The 20,769-nt window shown below is 47.6% G+C and overlaps 1 protein-coding gene across 2 annotated transcripts in view; it reads right to left on the minus strand.

Annotated features, from left to right (window-relative positions):
- Positions 1-1,369: 1,369 nt before the first annotated feature.
- STK32B (serine/threonine kinase 32B) overlaps positions 1,370-20,769 on the minus strand; it is a 359,771-nt gene continuing 340,371 nt past the window's right edge. For both annotated transcript variants that reach the window (XM_057705907.1, XM_057705906.1), the window contains one exon: positions 1,370-1,508. In XM_057705907.1, coding sequence (XP_057561890.1) covers positions 1,370-1,508 — 139 coding nt within the window. The remainder of the gene's footprint in view (positions 1,509-20,769) is intronic.

Raw genomic sequence — 20,769 nt, forward strand, 5'->3', positions numbered from 1 at the left:
TTTAAATGTAAAAAGTGAACGTTGGATGAAAAATAAAAGCACAATTGAACTTTCACAGGAATGTACAGATATCAGACTCCAGGAAGAAAAATTCTAAGAAAATTATTCACCAGGCTTGTTTCTAGAGAAAACTGACCTGCCAAATGAGTGAAACAGGAAAGTTTCTTCAAATGATGAAAACTGCTACCATTCACAGAGTAGTATGTGCTGGGTGTGTCATTCACAGGAGCTTTTTTTATAACCCTATAACAACCCCCAAGGGTTAGTTTTACTATCCTTGTTTTAGGCAACTGACGCTCAAGGGATTACACAATTTGCCTGAAGTCTCCCGGTTAGTAAATAGTAGGGCTGGATTCTGGACACAGTCCTGTTTCCAAGTCCAAGCTTTTCCCCCATGCTACAGCATCTCCTACTTCAAAGACAAAGTGCTCCCTGAACAGATCATAAAGTAGTTTGCTTTTGTGTGAACCCACCGTCCTCCTAGAGTAAACTTTCTAACCACCTGTGCTTCCTAATTTATCAATGTTGGGCAGCCTTCTTGATGGCAGTTGGAGACCCTCTTTAAGACAATGCTGATGAGATGACATCATCCCCTTTCAGGAAAGAAAACTTGGACGGGGATGGAGACTCAGAATTCTGCTGTGGGACTGGGTTTGGGGAAGAACGCTGCAGAAACTCTTCAGGAGAGACTGATGGTCAGTGACTTGGCCTTCTGAATGGGTATCTATGTGCCATCCCAGCACTGGGGGTGGGGAGGGAGTGGAGACCTACTGAAATTAAAGGTGGAGAGCCATCTTAGAAGGTCAGAAAGACTGGCCTGACAAGGAGGCAAGTGGAGACACTTCTGGCTTTGCTCCAGGATTGGGAAATGATGTTTCCATTGGCTGGGCAAACACATCAGATGTTTACGGGCTGCATTTTCGAAAGTACTGTCTTGAGAGCCAGGATGGACCGAACAGCAAAACTGTGATGGTCTAATTGCTTTGGGGGAGGGGAGTGCACTTCAAATATTAAGGTTTTATTTTGCCTGTGTAAACAACTTGATAAATGTCAAAGGTTTTGCATGTCCACTATCCAATTGGATTCTTCCAATAACCTTGTAATTAGAGGTGGGGCAGAGAGCTGTTTAACCCCTTTGGCAGATGTGGAAAACTGAGGCACAGAAAGGGCAAGGCTTGTCCACAGTCGAGCAGGGAGTCAGCCGGGCAGCTGGGACCAGAACCCAGTCTCCCCAGCTCCGAGCCCAGGGCTTCTTTCTCTGCATCTGATGTTATTGGAGGTGAAAAATGGACCATTGTGGCACAGAGAGGGGCTTTTGGTGGGCAGGGCAGAGGTGAGTGCAGTCCTGCTGGAAGCCGCAGGGGGTGGCTTAGCTGCTGCAGCCGCGGGAGCAGGCATGGGCCAAAATGTTGTTGTTACATCCGTCCTGGAGCTTGCCCTGGGGCTGGCTCCCAGCTCTGCCTTCTGTGTCCAAGAGCTGGCCGCTCTGCCCCTGCTGCCTCCTCAGCCTGCAAACAAGCACAGCACAGACCCGAGTGAGTGATGCGAAGCGGGGGATGTCCAGGGACACACCTGGGGAAGCAGAGCGACCGAGGAGCCTTCACGTCCTGCTGGCCTTGGGAAGCACAATCACCGAGGGGGTCAGAATGCTGTGTCTGGGGCCAGGCAGGCTGGGATCCACACCCAGCTCAGGTGCCTCTGATGAGTTACGCAGCACCCAGAACCTCGGTTCGCTATCTATAAAATGGAGATAATAATACCTACCTCACAGCATCTTGTGAAGTCCATAGGAGATCATGTATATAATTTGCCTAAGTTCACAGAGTAGGTAAAGTGGTGCACTCCACACATCATTCACGCATATGTATGTAGTGAATACCCACTGCTAGACCAGTCACCATGCCCGAAAGCAGAGGAAACTCTGGCGAGAAAAGCAGTCAGGTTCTCTGTCCTCATCAAGCTTATCACCCGATGGGGGAGATGGACACTGATCAGATTGTCCCACAAAGAAATATCCAAACAGGTGAGCATCCAGACTTACAAACTACCCCATAACAAACTGTGTTAAGGGAACACAACTTTTTAAAGAAAATTTTTTTCTTGAAGTATAGTTGACTTACAATGTTGTGTTAGTTTCTGGTGTATAGCAAAGTGACTCAGTTATATATCTCTATCTCTGTCTGTCATCTATCTATCTATCTAATCTATCTATCATCTATCTATATGCACTTTTTCATATTCTTTTCCATTATGGTTCACTACAGGATATTGAATATAGTTCCCTGTGTTATACAATAGGATCTTTTTGGTGTTTACCTATTTTATATATAGTAGTTTACAACTATAATTCCCAAACGCCTAATTTATTACTTCTCCCTCCCTTCCCCCTTTGGTAACCATAAGTTTGTTTTCTTTTTTTTATATATAAGTTTATTTATTTATTTATTGGCTGTGTTGGGTCTTTGTTGCTGTGCATGGACTTTCTCTAGTTGTGGTGAGCGGGGGCTACTCTTCATTGCAGTATACAGGCTTCTCATTGCAGTGGCTTCTCTTGTTGCGGAGCATGGGCTTCTAGGCACGCGGGCTTCAGTAGTTGTGTGTGGCATACAGGCTCAGTAGTTGTGGCTCATGGGCTCTAGAGCACAGGCTCAGTAGCTGTGGCGCATGGGCTTAGTTGCTACTCAGCATGTGGGATCCTCCCGGACCAGGGCTCCAACCCATGTCCCCTGCGTTGGCAGGTGGATTCTTAACCACTGCACCACCAGGAAGTCCCGTAAGTTTGTTTTCTATGTCTGTGGGTCTGTCTCTGTTTTGTAAATAAGTTCATTTGCATCATGTTTTAGATTTCACATATAAGTGATATCACATGGTATTTGTTTTTCTCTTTCTGACTTACTTCACTCACTATGACAATCTCTAGTTGCATCCATGTTGCTGCAAATGGCATTTCATTCTTTTTATGGGTGAGTAATATTCCATTATATATGTTGTACCACATCTCCTTTATCCATTCATCTGCTGAGGGACACTTAGGTTGCTTCCATGTCTTGGCTATTGTAAATAGTGCTGCAGTGAACATTGGGGTGCATGTATCTTTTTGAATTAGAGAGTTTTCTCCAGATGTGTGCCCAGGAGTGGGATTGCTGGATCACATGGCAACCCCATTTTTAGGTTTTTAAGGAACCTCGATACTACTTTCCATAGTGGCTGCACCAGTTTACATTGAGGAAGCAGGACTGTGAACACTGTATTTCCTAACAGCTTGTCACCTGCTCACCTTCCACATGATTGAAGATGTCAGCATCCCTCTCTTTCTGATCTTCAGTTTCAGGTTCATGTACTCCCCACAGCTGTGACTGCATGCGGACGGTGCAGGCAAAAAATGAAACGGAGACATTTAAGGAGGCAAGGAGAAGTTTGAGAACAGGGAAAGAACTCAGCTCAAACCCTGGCTCTCAATACCAGCCACTTGGGTCAAGGGGTCAAGCTGTTTATCTTCTGAGCCTCAGTTTCCCTATCTATCCCTGGGAACTATATCACGCCCTTGGCAGGAGGCTAAGGCCAATCGGAGAGAATGTGTATGAAATATCTAGTACAGGGCTAGAAAGAATAATATTACTACCGTTCTATCTTGTTCTGAAGGACATCAGTTTCAGCCAGAATGTACCTTTTACATTTGCATGTTCTGTCAAAGAGAGTGCAGATCCGATTTAAATGAAAGAGTTGTTTCATCCAACAAACATCTGCGTGTACTTGTTATGTGCATGGCACTGTGGACGATCCTCAGATGAATACAACACAGCCCATCGCCTCAGATGGATCACAGGGGTGTGTGTGTGTGTGTGTGTGTGTGTGTGTGTGTGTGTGTATGGTGGGGATGCTGTGTGTGTGCACAGTGGGGATGCTGTGTGTGTGTATGTGTGTGTTTGGTGGAGATGCCTAGTGTTTGGAACTATGCCAGTATTTGAGCAAACCTTCATACAATGTGAAATACCAGCAGCAACACACTAGTTTATAAGACAGAGAACTTGGTGGCTACTGTCTTCTGTCCTCTGTCTACTTGCAGGGACAAGGACCAGGTGCCCAGTCCCTCTGCCTCTGAGGCTTACAGCCCTCCAGGTAGGACAACTGGGAAAGGTAGTCAGGATGAAATACATCATCCTGTGGAGGGCGGGTCAGGACCCAGAGGACAGAGCTGAATCTAGAGGACAAAGGGAGTGGGGACGGGAGCGTCTAGGATGAGGAAGAGAGGTGGTCAGAATTCCCCAGCAAGGCTGGGATTGCCTGGTACTCTTGCTCCCTGGGCCTTTATTTCCTCCCCTCCATTCAGAGAGACTCTCTCGGGCACCTTTGGAGAGAAAATCAGAGCAAAACCAGGGAAAACTCAAATGACTAAGAAATCTATGAGAGTGAAAGAGAAATGTTTTTACTTCCAAAGTAGGACATCGCTGTTTGGTTCACAATCTGTGAAGCCCCATAACTCTCTGGGTATATTGCAAGATAAAGACGAATGCCATTAAGATTTTCTTTTAAATGCACAAATACAGCATAAACAGCATGACTATCTCTAGATTTCTGAACTTCTCTGATTATAACACAAAATAAAGCTTCAAAAGCTGCATAATAAAGAGTGGAGCATAGGGATAAGAGAGACCTGATGAGGGAAAGATGGATTCTGAAATCCTGTGTAGATCAGGGAAAGCTTCCTGCAGGAGGCAGCCTTTGAGCTGGGCTTTAAGAATTGGTCTGGAATGTATGAAGCTTGAGGGAGGGAGGGAGATCTGAAATGAAGGGACACCAGTGAGGTGAGGCACGGAAAGTAAAAAAGAATATTGCATGGTGGACCAGAGTCCTTTCTGGAGCCGGATAGTTTCAGCCACTTCAGATCCTCCTTCTGGCCAGAACTATTTTAAAGAGTAGAACCAGCTCTTTCAAGTCTCCCCTCCTCTGTGGAGGGTCCTAAGTGGAATACTATGACCCTGAGTACTGGAGGCCTGTAGCAGTGTCTAAATGCGGCATGAGTCACGCCCCTTGCAACTTACCACCAGGTTCAGTGTGAGCCAAGAAGGCAGAATCCAGAAGGATGGACCCCTCTATAGACATCCACTCATCGATCCACAGGCCTCCACAACTGGATTCTAATCTAGGCTGGGAGGCTCCAAAGCCTGCCTTCTTCCCACTACATCTGCATTCCCACCCAAGTATCAACCATTCACCATCCATCCACCATCCACCCACCCACCCACTTTCTATCCACCTATCCATATAGTCATTCATTTGCTTATCCATCTGCCCATTCATCTACTCCATCCACCCATCATCCATCCATATGTCCAACTATCTGTCCCCTCCACCCCCACCTGTCCACCCCTACTTATCTAACTGTCCTCCCCTTATCCACTTACTTATTCACCTACCCAGCCATGTACCTCTATACAGACACCTATCCATCTACCTCATCCATTCATTATCCATCCATCGGTCAATACATCCCTCCATCCACCCTTCTACTCATTATCCATCTAATTATCCACTTATCATCCATTTCATCTATTCACTCTCCACCCATCCATTGATTCCCTCCATAGACCCCCTATTTACCCATCCACCCACACAGCTACCCCCATCTATCACCAATTCATCTAGTATCCATCCAGCCATCTATCCATCCATCCACCACCCTTCTGCCCATCCATTCATCCATCTACTGTCATATTTCCATTCATCACTGCCACCCACCCATCTGCTCAATGCCCACCCATCCATTCGACTCCCCTAACTTTCCACTCATCCTTTCTACCAGCATTATCTGTGTGCCAGGTTCTGTGTTTCAGGCTCACAGTTGAAGGAGTTGGGGAGCAGGACAGAGAACAAACAGTGAACATTCACTGTGATAAAGTCTTTGCTGGAAGGAAGCAGTATGGCCCGGCATTCAGGGCCTGGGCTTAGAGCCAGGCTGTCTGGCAAGTAACTTTGGGAGGCTGGATTCAAACATAGGGCTGTCTGTCTACAACACCTCTGCTCTTTCCACTGAATCTTATGCCTTTCCATCTGGATCTGGAAGGAAGGTAGCATGGAATGATTTTTCCACGCTCTGGAGAAATTAGAAAGTCTCAGTTTGCTCAGATAGAAACTCACGAACTAAGAAAATGATACGAAACCATATGGTTGGACCCGAGAGCTCACTTCCACGACCAGCCCAGAGCCCAGTTATCTATAATACGGGAGGAAATGAAAAAGGATTTTACACATCTTACTAGACGTAGCTCAAGTCTACTGATGCAAATTGGCTAGTTATCTCTGCAATGGCAGGAACATTTAATTTTCTCAGCCAGCTTTATCAAATTAATTGTCAGCTTTGTGACCAGAATTCTGACTGATGGATGTGAATGCTCTCAACAGCCTCAACCCAAGCAGTAGATTCCAGAAGGAGGTGCTTTGTGATGGAAACTCTCGATTAACAAGAACAGAACACATTGAAATTTGTAGTAATTTGGGCTGGAGGCATTTTTCAAAGGCCAAGCACTACACAGGATGAAAATAAAATGATTAGCGATCAAACTAATTTCAAATCAAGCTATTTCATATCCCGAGGATGGAGTCAGTTTAATACCAACATTGATCTGCAGCATCAAACCCTAGGTGCGGCCTGGCCTCCTGTTCCAGGGCGACAGCCAGCTTTCCTTTGTGCTGTGTGCCTTAAAAAAGGAAAACATTTCAAGTGCTGTCACACCCGTTCATATCATTTCACTGGTTATACGTCTCCTGAACTGTGTGGAATCGCGGAGTGGCAGTGTGGCTTGGTGGGACAATGCAGGCTTCGGAGTCATACAGAATTCGATCAGGATCCCAGCTTTGCCATGACTGGCTGAGGGGGCTGGGGGGACTCACCCAACTTCCTGAAGCCCCTCTTTCCTTACCTGCAACACGGCCACAACACCACCTCGTTGAAGGAGAAGATGAACTAATGGGTAGTATCTATCTGTCCTGTAACAGGCACTTTATAAAGGGCAGCGATTTTTATGATGATGATTGCAGTGTGTGGGGATACCCCCATTTCACAGATGGAGAAAATGAGGATCAGTAAGTAAAGCTTTACTTCCTGCCACAGTTCTGATGAATGTCTCCTGGCAAGGAGAGCCCCACAGATGGTTCTGCAGGGATTGTTCTGGGGGATCAAGGTGGAAGACCTGGAGAAGCGGAGGGTACCAGAAGATGGTACACACAGAGTGGCTGAGAGTCAGGACTAAGAAATGGGTGCAACAGGACAACAGGCTCAGGAGGAAGGAATCCAGCCCCAGAAGTCACGGTGGGGTCCAGAAGGGTCTGAAAACCAAGGAAGGCTGGGCACGGAACTGGCAACTGGAACCCGGTCTCCAGCCTGGTTACTGGTCCCCCCTCCTCTGGGCAAGGGCCACCGCATGCCATCTGTGGCCACACAGCAGCTGGCGCAGCCACTGGCCTGGGGCAGGTGCACAGTCAATGTGTGCTGGAAGGCTGGACAGGTGAATGCAGGAATAAAAGCCCCGCCAGGTTTCTACCACTCATCAGCAGCACGTTTGCACAGGTTGGCAGGCTCTGTCTCAACCCACCGAGGGGGGAAGGATGCCAGTCCCAATTAAATGCAGTAACAGGGTGTCCTAGCTGGACAAAAATTGGATGACTGTTAGAACTGGCGAGCTCACAGCCCTTGCGGACAACAATTTGCATGAATCCACATGCATGGAGATTTTTCTCTTGTGACTGAGAGAGTTGAGATAGGTTGTTATTTTGTGTGTATGTGGAAGAGCTGGTTAAAAAATTAAGGCAAAATGATGTTTGACATGGCACTTAATTGATATGGTACTATATTGGTCTGATAATTTTGTATATAATTAATGTTACTAGCAAACACTTGGGCAGTGATGACTGATGGTTCAGGGGGGCTGTGAAGTGCTTAACATCTGTTAACTCACTGGTCCTTACAACAATCTTTCATATGGAGTAGGTTTTAATAGCCCATTTTACAGATGAGGAAACTGAGGCACTAGTGTGAGGTCCAAGGTCACAAAGCTAGCATGGATCAGGATTCAAAACCAGGCAGTCCGATTTCAGAGGCTGTACTTTTTAGCTGTTATGTATATTGCCGCTCCACAATTAATAAAAACCAGAGTTGAAATTACCGGAAAGTTCTGGAAGGGCACACACCAAATTGAAGAATGATTGTCTGTTTGGGGATGGGGGGTGGATATGGAAGAGAAGAAAGCAAACAGTCACCTGGTCTACTTGTTTGTTCACGGCAAGAATCCTTTCTCTAGCATCGCTAGCAGAGAGCCAGCCAGTCTTAACCCAAACCCTGCTGCCCACCTCCCACGACAGCCCATTTCATGTGGAAACTGCTGGAATCCTTAGAAACTTTTTTCCTTCGTGTAGAATTGCAACTGAGAAACCTGCTGCCTGATAGCTCCTCCCCACTGGCCTTTATTGTGCTTCTCGGAATTATTCAGATGATTCTAATTTCTCTCTCGTGGGGCGCTCCTTCAATTCTTAGGAGCCCCCTGAACTAACCATCTTCCATTTGTCCCCCAGGTCCACCCTGCCCTACTCTTCGCCTGCTCTCCAGCCTGGGAGCCTGACTTGTAGGAATCGTATCAATGGCTCCCAAGCTCTCTGGGCTTCCAGCTGGGCTTGGCCCTTGGGAAGCCCTGGCAGAAATTAGAAAGAGTGAGGACATCAAGTCCCCAGCCCCCTTCCTGCACTGTCACCTGGGGCTGCTCCAGTTGAGGTAGGCTTCTCCCGGGATGGCCTCCCTCGCCTCATCTCTTTCAGCCTCCAGGTGGGAACATCTTGCCATCTATGAAGCCCCAGTTTACTGCACAAGCCTCTATGGTGCCCTTATAGCCACACCTTTATAAGGGGTCCTTTGAAAATAAATTATCCTTGGAGTGTTTCCTCTGCAACACTGATTGATACAACATCTTTCCAGTCTCCCACAAGGTGTCTCTTCCTTAAGTAAAAACTCAGTATAACTGGCTCTTCTAGTTTCAAACCTCATCACTTATTGGGAAAAATCACCTTGTATGCAATACTTATCTCACAAATTCAATAACAGCCTTTGGCCAGAAGCATTAAAATTCTGTCTATTTTATCTGCTTTGCCTGAAGCAAAACCTATTTGAGGGAGTCTTAGGATGGCGTCAGCTACGCCATGGGTGTGATATAGCAAATTGTAGGGGATTATCTTACTAAGCATCCTCTCTATATACACCTTTGCAAATAGATGAGCTCTGGGGAAACGGAAGGGATGGCAGCCCCAGATTTCCGAGTGATAGGGATTGAGATTTGTTGAGTTCATCCTCACTCAGCACCTCCTCATTTAATACCTACAACCACCCTTTCAGATAAGAATTAACAGAGCCCATCCTGAGGGTGAGAAAAGGATGAGAGAGGATGAGGAACGGGTGGTAGGTCACACAGCTTTTCAGAGGGGAGCCCTGGCTCAAATGGAGGACCTGGCTCTTTCCACCTTCCCAGCCAAGTGCTCCTCCCTATACACCAGCACTAGCAGATTTCTCTCTAGATTTAGACGGGGGGCTGACCTCTTATGTCTGAGCCGGCTTGAGGATAAGACTTGCTAGGTCCTCACTCATGTGGGTGGGGGGCCCGATGAAAGGGTCGTCACTAATGATGTTCCCCAAACATTCTGATTTGCCTCTCTCTGGGCACGCAGCAGGATTGCACTTCCTGGCTCCTCTGGGGCTGGGTGGGACCATGTGACTGGTTCTAGCCAGTGAGTGTGAGTAGAAATGCTACCATCAGGCTGGACCATTGCCAATGCAAGACCGTCCCGAGGTCTCTTTCCCTCTGTCGCCGTCGCGGCAGTGTTCCAGAGATGCTTCTTCATTCTGCATCCTGGAATGATGAGGATGGTGACATGGGAGCAGCACCCCCTCCCCCAGCTGACCTGCCATGAACAGGGAACAGACCTTTGCTGTTGTAAGACACCAAGATTGGGAGTTTGTGCCCCTTTAGGTTCAGAGACGGGGTCTGGAGATCCAGACACTAGTCTGTTGGTAAAAAATGGCCTTGGTCCAGTTCTGGGCCAGAGAGTAACCACAGGAAAACCCTGTGGCTGCAGACTGGAATGAACTATTTGACGACCAAGGGACCAGAGTTGGTGTCCACTTTGGGGTGGCCCATACCTCCAAGCCTGGGTAGCCTCCCTCCCTGTCCCCTATTCCCCTGCCCCATCCACGTACTGTTCCCATGTTCCACCTGCCCAGAGGAAAAGAGGAGGTCAGATAGAAAGCCAAGAGGGACCAACTGCCTTTTCTTTATTAACTTTCCCCAGCCCTCAACATCTGTCACTCCCTATTCTTTCCTCTCCTGGGCTCTATTTACCCTATGCTATCATCCTTACTTTCCAAGTGGAGTGGACCACCATCATTTTGCCTTTCTAGCGTTTTTATAAACTTTACCTCCCTCTCACAGCTACTGATTGGCCTAAGGGTAGACACATGACCCAATGAGCATCAATCAGATTTCTCCAATGGCCAGGTTTGATTGGTCCAGGGACTAGCACCTGACCCAAGCTGGGCCAATCGGAGCCATTCCCTGGGATACTTGAATTAGTGATCAGGAAAGCATGCTGTTTCTTGCCTTTCCTAAACTCTGTTTTATCTGCTTTCTTGAGCTTGGTGGCAGGGCTGACTCTGGAGCTCACTGTGTAGAAAGAACTGGTTTACAGTAAAAGAAAATGACTTCGATGTGCAGAGAAAAGAAAATACTGGAAGAAGGAAGGAGTGAGTACAGGCAAGGTTCCTGGCTCCCTTCCCCATTACTTTGGGGTCACCTTGCACCCCATTACTTCCTGTGGCTACATGAGTCCTCCAGTAAGTTCACATTTCACTGTTTTCTTTTCAAAAAGAAACCAAAGCTGTTTTCTCTTTGTTTTCATCCCTTGTAACCATAACGGTCTCAGAGAATTCACCATTTACGCTGGCATCTGCCTCTCTTGCCTCTTAGAGCCACAATTTGTGTAGGTTAAGTCATGGGACTTAGGTATGTGTTTTATATATATATAAAACACATATATACATATACATACACATATATACATGTATACACAAACACACACATATATATACACATCCCTTTCTATGTTGAAAATATCTTAAATCAAAAATGCATTTAACACACCTAACCCACCGAATATCATAGCTTAGCTTAGCCTAGCTTAAATGTGCTCAGAAAAAAACACCTACTTTAGCCTCCAGTTGAACAAAATCATCTAACACAAAGCCTATTTTATAATAAAGTGTTGAATATCTCATGTAATGTATTGAATGTTGTACTGAAAGTGAGAAAACAGACTGGTTGTCTGGGTACAGAATGGTTGTAAGTGTACCGGTTGTTTACCCATGTGATCACATGGCTGGCTGGGAGATGTGGTTCGCTGCCGCTACGGCAGCATCACGAGAGAGTAGGTACTGCGTATCGTTAGCCTGGGAAAAGATCATAATTCAAAATTCGAAGTATGGTTTCTACTGAATGCGTACTATTTTCACACCATCATAAGCTAAAAATTGTAAGTCAAGCCTTTGTAAGTTGGGGACCGTCCTTATGTATATGTTAGCAATGGGACAGATGCATATTATTATTAAATTTATTAAAATATCACTCGTTTATTTATGGATCAATTGTCAATCCTTTGAAAATTACTATAATTTTTTTATTTTACATTATTTGTATTTGTAAAATACAAATACTTGTAAAAATCAGTTTTCTGAGAATAGTAGGCATGCTTACAATTTTGGTTGAAATTTGGGAGAAATCAGGAGTTAGATGATGAGACAGCTCTGCCAGTTTCGCGGCACATGGAACCTTCACGGGTCCCTGGAAGGTGTATTTGCTTCCTGGGGCTGCCTAACGAAGTACCACCCACTGGGTGGCTTAAAACCACAGAAATTTATTCTCCACAGTTCTGGAGGCCAGAAGTCTGAAATCAAGGTGTTGGCAGGGCTCTGGGGAAAAATCCTTCCTTGCCACTCTCTGTTTCTGGCGGTGGCCACAATCCTCGGTGTCGCTTAGCTTGTGGCAGCACCACTCCAATCTCTGCCTCCACCTTCATGTGGCCTTCTCCCCGTCTGTCTGTCTTTAAACCTCCCTCTCCTTATAAAGACACCAGTCATTGGATTTGGGGTCCATCCTAATCTAGTAGGACATCATCTTAACTTGATTACTTCTGCAAAGACTATTGCAGCACATTCATAGATATTGAAGGTTAGGACTTCAACATAGCATTTAGGGGGATACAGTGCAACCCATAACAGAGGGGCCTCAGGCAGAGAATTCAAGGCTTTTGCATAAGATTGCAGCTCAGATAGCAGTGGAAATCAACACTAAGGACTGTAAGAGAAGTTACTAATTGCTCCTAAGCACTTATTTCAGGATATCTTACTGTTTATATTCCATTTTTCACACTCCTAACAGTACCATTTGTTCACTTCACTAGGATAATTGACTTAAAGTTTCTACATATGTAAAAAATTAAAATCAAGAGTCAGAGTGCTTTAGCAGACAGAATATGGGCTTGTGAAACCCAGACCGAAGTGGAATCCCAACTTTAAGTAGAACACTGACTAGTGGCCTCAGGCAAACGACCCCCTCTCTGTAGATATCAATACTTACAAATTAAGGTTGCGGTGAGGATTTATTTTAGATAAAACGTAAATGTATATAAAGCACCAAGTACAGTGCATGGCATGTAACAACGAGGTTTTCAATATTCTAAAAAGAATGATAACCTTCTTTCATTTAATTGGCTAACAATGAGATTTTTGTAAGTAACAGGGAGAAAATTAGACCACCACCACCAAAAATATCATTTATTCTAAAACAGAACATTAGGTCCTATTTATAATTTTGAAATTTACACATAGCCTCTTTTCACATAGGATTTAATAAGGCCTATAAATAGTCACATAAAAAATTAGGGTACCTCTTTTTTACTAGAGAAAACTGACTGAAGGGAAAGTAAAGATGGGTCTTTAAGTGAGTTAAGTCTGAGCAGACCAATAATGGCATGTGCTTTAACAGCAACGGGGTTGTATACACTCAGGGCGATTTTTCAGGGTCTGCATGCCTCCCTTGGCTGACTGAAAACCAGCCACATTTAATTTTCTGTATCTTCTATTGGCTGAGATTAATATGTCAGGATCAGTCACCCTTTTTCACCTGGCTGCAATGTCCTTTGATTGAGACCCGAGTGAAATAGACAGAGAGCCCTGATTCCTGTGTGATTTTTTGATTTCGAGTTTTCATGGAACTTGCGTTTTTGTAAGGCCACTCTCATCTGGGGCTGAAATTCATCCCTCTGTTCTAGGCCACGGAGCTGATTTTCCCTGGCTGTTTTCTTGTTCTTTAGAGAAGCACCGCCTTGCTTTGCGTATCTGGGTTCCCAGAAAGCCTGGCCACAACTGACTCAGTCACCTGGCCTCTCCCTCTGCTCTGCCTCGGAGGCACCACTGCAGTCAGAGTTATGCTTTTGTCAATTTCCCTGACTGTGACACGGGCATAAGAACACCAAGGGATAGACCTGTGATGAGAACCAGATGAGGACATGGCTGCAGGGTGCCCCCCCCCACCCGCCCCAGGCTCAGCACACAGTAGGTGCTCTCAACTGTTAGCTGCCATCCCTGTTTCTCTTCCCTTGTAAGATGGAGGTTTGTGCCACGTTTGGAATCTCAAAGCCTGGAGAGAACACCGATGCCCTGGCCTTGAATTCAGAGGCTGCGCTCTCAGAGTCGCCTCTTCCTAGCACAGGGCTTGGAAGGAAGGTGCCAGGGGGAAACGTTTTCCCCACTTTATAGATTAATCGAGGAAAAGGAGATATAACCCCTTCCTTCCTTCCTCCCCTGTGGGCTGTTGAAGAGCTAAGAAGGGTGTTAAAGTGCTTTTTGAGGGACACAGACCTTGGTAACATCAGGGAGTCACTGATACACAACCCAGCGCAGGGGAGGAGCCTGAGGCTCAGAGGGGCTGGGACCCCACCAGGGGCCCCACTGAGAGCATCAGGACCAGGACCTGCCCTGTCCATTCGATTCCCAAGCCTGAGATGAGTTGTACTCTTATACCTCACTGCCACCAGCTCCCAGTGGCTCCAGGCCACCATGGAGGGTCCCTATCCAACTGCTGGGGGCCTCGAAGGCTGGCATCCTCCAGAGAGGCCACCTGGGCAGATGAAGTCAGCAACCTTTAAATATGTTGTGATGGCTTACCTCGTCATACTCTTGGTCTAGACCCTTCCCCACGCCCATCCTCAGCTGAGTGTGGCCATGGCTTGCTGCTGTTGTGTCGTCTCTGGAGGGGAGAGGCCAGCCTGCATCACGTTAATTTGTACCATCTTGCACCTGCAATGTCCAGGTTCACCAACAGATGGCGTCTATAGCACTAGTGGCGCTTTCTTGTCCAACGTTTCACGGGCACAGTGTCGGGCTGTTTTGCACTTCAGAGGTAGTACTTGGGCTCTGGAGCCAGACTGTCTCCTTGTAATCCCTGTCCTGCTGCCTCTTAGCCATGTGCCCTCCACCTGTCCTTTGTGCCTGCCCTTCTTCAGGGGCAACATGAGGGAATAAAAGTAACTGGCTCACAGGATGGATGTTCAGACTAAATGCCACAGAGCAGGTGTTCCATAGAAATAAGCCCTAATGACCATCTGCTCCGTGCAAGCCACTGCCCCACATGGACGCACTGGAGAGAAACCCCAAAGACACCACTATGGAAAGTAATCCCTTCCTTCATCTTATAGAGCTTGTTCTGGCAGAATGTGAGCCCCATGAGAAGAGGGGCCTTGCTCCCACTGTTCCCTGGTACCCGACCCAGTGGGGATGCTGAATAAGCATCTGCGGAACAACTGGATGAAAGAACACGTAGCAGAAAGAGCCCAGGATGGAAGATGAGATTTCAAGCCCTTCATATTCCAATTAAGAGCTGCAAGAGCTTGGGAATAATAATAATAATAAGCACCTCAGGAAAATGTGATGAGTAAGGATTAGAGCAATGGTTCTCAACCAGGGGTGATGTGTCTGCCAGGGAACACGCGGCAAGGCCCAGGGTCATTTTTGGTGTCACAGCTATGGAGGTGTTACTGATATCTAATGAGTTAAAGGTCACAGATTCTGCTAAACACCTTACAATGCGCAGGACTGTCCCCACATCAAAGAGCTGATGTCAATAGTCATCATATGTCAATAGAGCTGAGGTTGAGAAGGCCTGGATTAAAGGAATGTGATCTAAAACCATAAAATCATGTACAGTTATTGTTAACAGTATTATTAGATATAACTTGTGCAGTATTCGATGTCTAAAATGTAATGTTTTCAAGGGTTCCGAAGGTAGCTTTAATGTGATTTTAAATGTTTTTATTTCTTTAAGAGAGGAAGCAGATAGAAGAGTAAGCTCCTCAAACTCCTTTCTCACCAGAGGCTTCTTATCCTGCAAAACTTTGTCAAATGCTATTGAAAAGACCTTTTGGAAAAATCACCCCTGCTCGGATCTTTGGCCAAAATAGGACAAGCCCCACAGTGCACTTCTCAAACTAATGGAAGCTCAGCCGCCCAGGCCTTGGAAGCCCCGAGTGGTCCCTGGAAGCAGACGCTCCACCTGGCTCGGTGGCCTTTTGCCAGCTGAGACCATTAACCAACAATAGCTGCATTTCCAGAAAATTAGGCAGTGCTAATTTTAATCTTGTTCTCTGTTTAGAAACTGAAGTCCAGAGAGGTCAGATCTAGGGCATCTCCTCCACGTCTGCACCGTGGCCTAAGCACGTCTGCATCCCAGCATCTCCCCAGCACGCTTCAAGCATCCTGAGGACATGGTCCTACTAGATCCACTTCCGTGTCCCCAAGTCCCAGGCCAGGATTACGACACATCTGTCAAAGGGCTGAATGAGAATCTTCTATGGAAGCTGACGCAGTAGATGCCTGGCCTGTGTCCCCTTGGCACTTCACGCCTGTGACAGCTTCCTCATCCCATGGGGAGAGGGGGACCTTTTCTCTGCCCAAGAGCTTTTGCTAGTTGAGGAAACACACTTGGCCCATGCAAGAGGCAGGCAGCCGGTTAGAGCCTTCAGCAGTATTCTTTTTTTTTTTAATTTATTTATTTATTATTTTTTGGGGGGTACACCATGTTCAATCATCTGTTTTTATACACATATCCCCGTATTCCCTCCCTCCCTCGACTCCCCCCACCCACCCTCCCCCGAGTCCCCCCCACCCTCCCTGTCCCAGTCCTCTAAGGCATCTTCCATCCTCGAGTTGAACTCCCTTTGTTATACAACAACTTCCCACTGGCTATCTATTTTACAGTTGGTAGTATATATATGTCTGTGCTACTCTCTCACTTCGTCTCAGCTTCCCCTTCACCCCCTGCCCCCTCCCAAACCTCGAGTTCTCCAGTCCATTCTCTGCATCTGCGTCCTTGTTCTTGTCCCTGAGTTCATCCGTACTATTTTTAGATTCCGTATATGTGAGTTAGCATACAATATTTGTCTTTCTCTTTCTGACTTACTTCACTCTGTATGACAGACTGTAGTTCTATCCACCTCATGACATATAGCTCCATCTCAACCCTTTTAATAGCTGAGTAATATTCCATTGTATATATATGCCACATCTTCTGTATCCATTCACTTGTGGATGGGCATTTAGGTTGCTTCCATGTCCTGGCTATTGTAAATAGTGCTTCAGCAGCATTCTTCAACCCACGTGGGCTCAAAGTTGCAGATGAATGATCCAGGGCAAGGGAGAAAGAAGGCTGGAGGGTTTGCCATGTGTATGGCTGTTAGCATAACTGATGCTGTCTCGGGCCCGCTCAGTTCCCCCCGTCCTTCCACTGACTCTGCTCTGTGGTAAATCTCTTCTCTGTCATCAATGGATTTGTAATTAATAGATATCGTTTAATAATCATTAGGTCCAGGTAGCCTCTGTGCTCTGTTAGTCTCCAAATAATGATAAAGACCTTCACTGACATATTCCTGGCAGCCACCCATCATAAATCAGACAGGGTCTTGACATAGGAAGGCAATCCCCGTCTCCAAGCACTTACCCTCATATCCTAGGTTAACTATAAAATTGTGATGGTCTTTCGGAGGTGTGGAGTGCAGCTACAGATGCTTCTGGGCTGCTGTATGCCTGAACCAATCTGTATGTAAGTTACCTGCAATAAACTTCACAATTGTACTTTATGGAGCTGCCTCCCTCATTGTTCGGTCTCAAGATACCTTCTCAGTTCGCTGGGCACTTTTCATTCCCTCTGTCTTCTGAGAGAGTTTTGATGGAGATTCTTGTGACTCATCCCAGAACCAACTGGAGGATGCACCGTGTGGGCACACTGGTCTCCAGCAGAAATTCTCATCAGAACAACTGGAAGAATATGCAACAATGCACATCCCCAGGCCCGCTCTCCCAGCTTCTGATTCTGAAGGATGCTGTATTGGCTTCCTGCGGGGGCTGTAACACCATACCACCAGCTGGGTGGCTTATGATAACAGAAACGTATTGTCTCACAGACTGGAGGCCGGAAGTCTGAAATCAAGGTGTTGGCAGGGTTTGTTCCTTCTGGAGACTTTAAGGGAGAATCTGTTCCAGGAGCCTCTTCTGCCTTCTGGCGGCTGTGGGCCTCCCTGCCATTCCTTGGTTTGCAGACAGATCACTCCAAACCCTGCCTCCATTTTCACATGGTTTTCTCCCTGTGTCTGTGTTTCTTTTCTTATTAGGACACCAGTCATATTGGATGAACGGTCCTCTGCTCCAGTATGACCTCATCTCAACTAATTATATCTGCCACAACCCTATTTCCAAATAACGTCACATTCTAAGGTCACATTCTGAGGTCCTGGTGGCTAGAGCTTCAGGATATCTTTTGAGGGGGACATCATTCAGATGCAGCAACTCTAAATGCAAACAATCCCCCAGGAGATGCCAACATGAACCCCTATGACCACAGTACCTCCTTCCGGTTCTACTTTGTAGCGCCCTCTGGGGAGACAAGGCCTGTAACAGCCATACATGAAGCAGGACCAGGCTGTTGCAGGTTGATAGCCAGGCTCGCAGAGAATGAAAGGAAACAGAACTGCTGGAGGAGGCGGGGGGCGCGGGGCGTGTGGAGACACGTGGTCCCAGGGGAGCATGGAGGCAAGCCTGGCTCAGCGTCTCAGCGTCCCCTACGGTCATCCCACTGGCCACATGGCTGATGATGGAAAAAAGGTACTTGACTTAATTTTCCAGCTACTCAAGTGCCAACACAGCAGGTGCTTCAGAAATAGGGTTGCAGAAAGCAGTGCAGGATGAATAGTGCCTACTTTTTTCTTGGTTTAAAAGGAAATCTCTTGCTTTGGGGCAGGTCATGCCTCATGAATTGACTTCTCATGGGCACTGCTGCAGATGAGAAACTGCAACAGAGAGGGTTATCGACGGATGCAACATGTCTCCCTTATCGTGTACATTGTGGAGCAGGGATGGGGTTTGACATGGAGGGGTCGACGTGATGCTCAGACAGCATCCAGACACCAAGCTGTGCACCTGGATGCTTTTATATGGAGGGTGGGGAGAGGCTGGGGGAAGGGCACTGCTCCCAGCACACCTGCTCTGACAGGTAGTCTCTTAGCCTCAGAGCCACTGGGGAGCACCTAAGGTGAGCAGAGAGGCAGGGATGAAAGAGCAGGAACTTCGGATAAACCTATGCACATCTACCCTTCCAGGCCACCTTCTTCCCTGCCTCCTGCTTTAGCATATACTGATCCTTGACCTCCCAGCCCCCATCTGGAAAATGATTTCCACCCTCTCTCTTTATTTTGCCAACTCCTGTTAATGGTGCCAGCCTCACTTCAAATCCATGACCACAACTCTCAAAGGGGTCCTTGGCACGGCTGGGCAATCCTACTGCATTTCCCTATCCATTCACTTTTCCATGTGAGAAAGAACACCTAACTGGTCAAAGCCACCATATAGTTGGGTTTCTGCGAAAAGCAGCCAGATGCAACCCCTAAACGACACAAGGAGGGATATCTCCTTTTCATTTTCTTTTAAAGGGAAAGAACTTGGCTTCTTTGGCTTCCAGATTGAAGCATCTTCCGGCACGCAGCACAAGATGCAACTCGATTGCTATCCGCTGGGGTCCATCACCCCTCTGCCTTTTCACAGGCTCATCTTTGCCATCCAGGCAATCTCTGAGGACCCTTCAGACATGCCTGAACTGATAAAGGACCCAAGGCAAGGTTGTCTGGAGCCCGCCATCGCTTTGGTCCAAACTGCCCAAGCTGGTTTGAGCGGAAGTTTCCAGGACCGGTGTCTACCGGCTGCGAAGGGACCATAAGCCTCAGAGCAGGCAGGACCACAGGGAAATTGTGATGAGCTCTGAAACCACTCACCCTGTCAGTCCCTGCCTGTGCCAAGTCTGATGGGCTGTGTTGTAGAGGCCCTTCCTGTTCTGCTGGGACCAAGGATGTGGTCCCGCAGGGGGTGAGGCTTGCTGCCTGGCTTGGTGTGTGTCTGGGCCAACCTGGGCACCCACCGGCCCTAGAGCTGTAGCCACCCAGGATGAATGGCAGGCTGCTGCCTCCTTCACCTCCCCCGCGCCCACTGGGAATGGGGCCCCGACCAGCCCACCAACCCAGGGGCCCTCACCTCCTGCTGCCCCGCCCTCCAAGCACCCTCCGGGACGTCAAACTTCTCAACCAGCTGTTGGTCCCTGTGTCTGCCACGCCATCTCGTTCTCTGTGCCTTGTCCTCGCGCCTCCAGAAGTTTCCCTGATACCAAGTCTGAGCCTGGCGCCTGCTGTCAGAGCCATGCCTGAAGTCGCCCTTTTCTGTACCGTGCACCCCCAGGGCTGCTGTCACCTGCTATAAGCCGAAAATGGTGGAACACTGGTGAATGCATAAGGGTCAACCTGGCATGTGTCCATCTGGCCCTCTTGGAGGGAGGGAAGCCTATCTGATCATCTCCGCAAGCCCAAGGCCTAGTTGAGCTTTGGCCAAGTGGGGCTCATGTGCTGTCCGTCCTGCCTGCAGGGCTTCAGCTTCTGCTGCATGAGCCCATGGCTGCCTGGGCCTCTGCTCTGACTCATCAGGCACAGGCCGTGAACCCCCAGATAGTAATGTCAGTGGGGACCACGCCTGAGCCTCTGCTTCCTTGGCTGCCATAAGGGCAGTCGTGTGACCAGGTCAGACTCCAGCTTCGCCCCTCCCACCTCAGCATCATCCTGTCTCCTGCCGGCCCGTGATGCTGGGGTCCTAGCACAGTTCACACCACCTTACCCCATCAAATAATAACAATAACGATGACCACAACAACAACAATAATAGTAACCCTTCCCATAAGCACTCCTACCATGCCAGGCATTGGATCAACAGCCTCATGTAACCTCACAACAACCACACTGCAAGAGAGTGATTTCCACATTGTCATTGCTGAAAATGAGGCTCAGCGATGTTAAGTGACTTGTCTCAGGCCACTCTGGCAGCAGCAGAGCCAGGACTTGATCCCAGGCAATTGTGCTCCAGAGCTCGGGCACATAACCATCTGCGGGCCCGCCCCTCTGCGCCAGCATCCTGTGTGCCGGCTCGGTCCTGCTGTGGCCACCCCACTTCACATGAAATCTCTGAGGCCCAGAGAGGTGAGCGTAGTGCCTTGCTCGGGCCACATGGCAGAGGCAGGATGAGAACAATGGGGTCTGCCTGCCGCTTCCCTTCCAGCATTGTGGCTGGCTTCATGGGGGGCCAGGGACCCCGAT

Source organism: Hippopotamus amphibius, chromosome 13, assembly GCF_030028045.1.
Source record: "Hippopotamus amphibius kiboko isolate mHipAmp2 chromosome 13, mHipAmp2.hap2, whole genome shotgun sequence".
NCBI classification, from domain to species: Eukaryota; Metazoa; Chordata; class Mammalia; order Artiodactyla; family Hippopotamidae; genus Hippopotamus; species Hippopotamus amphibius.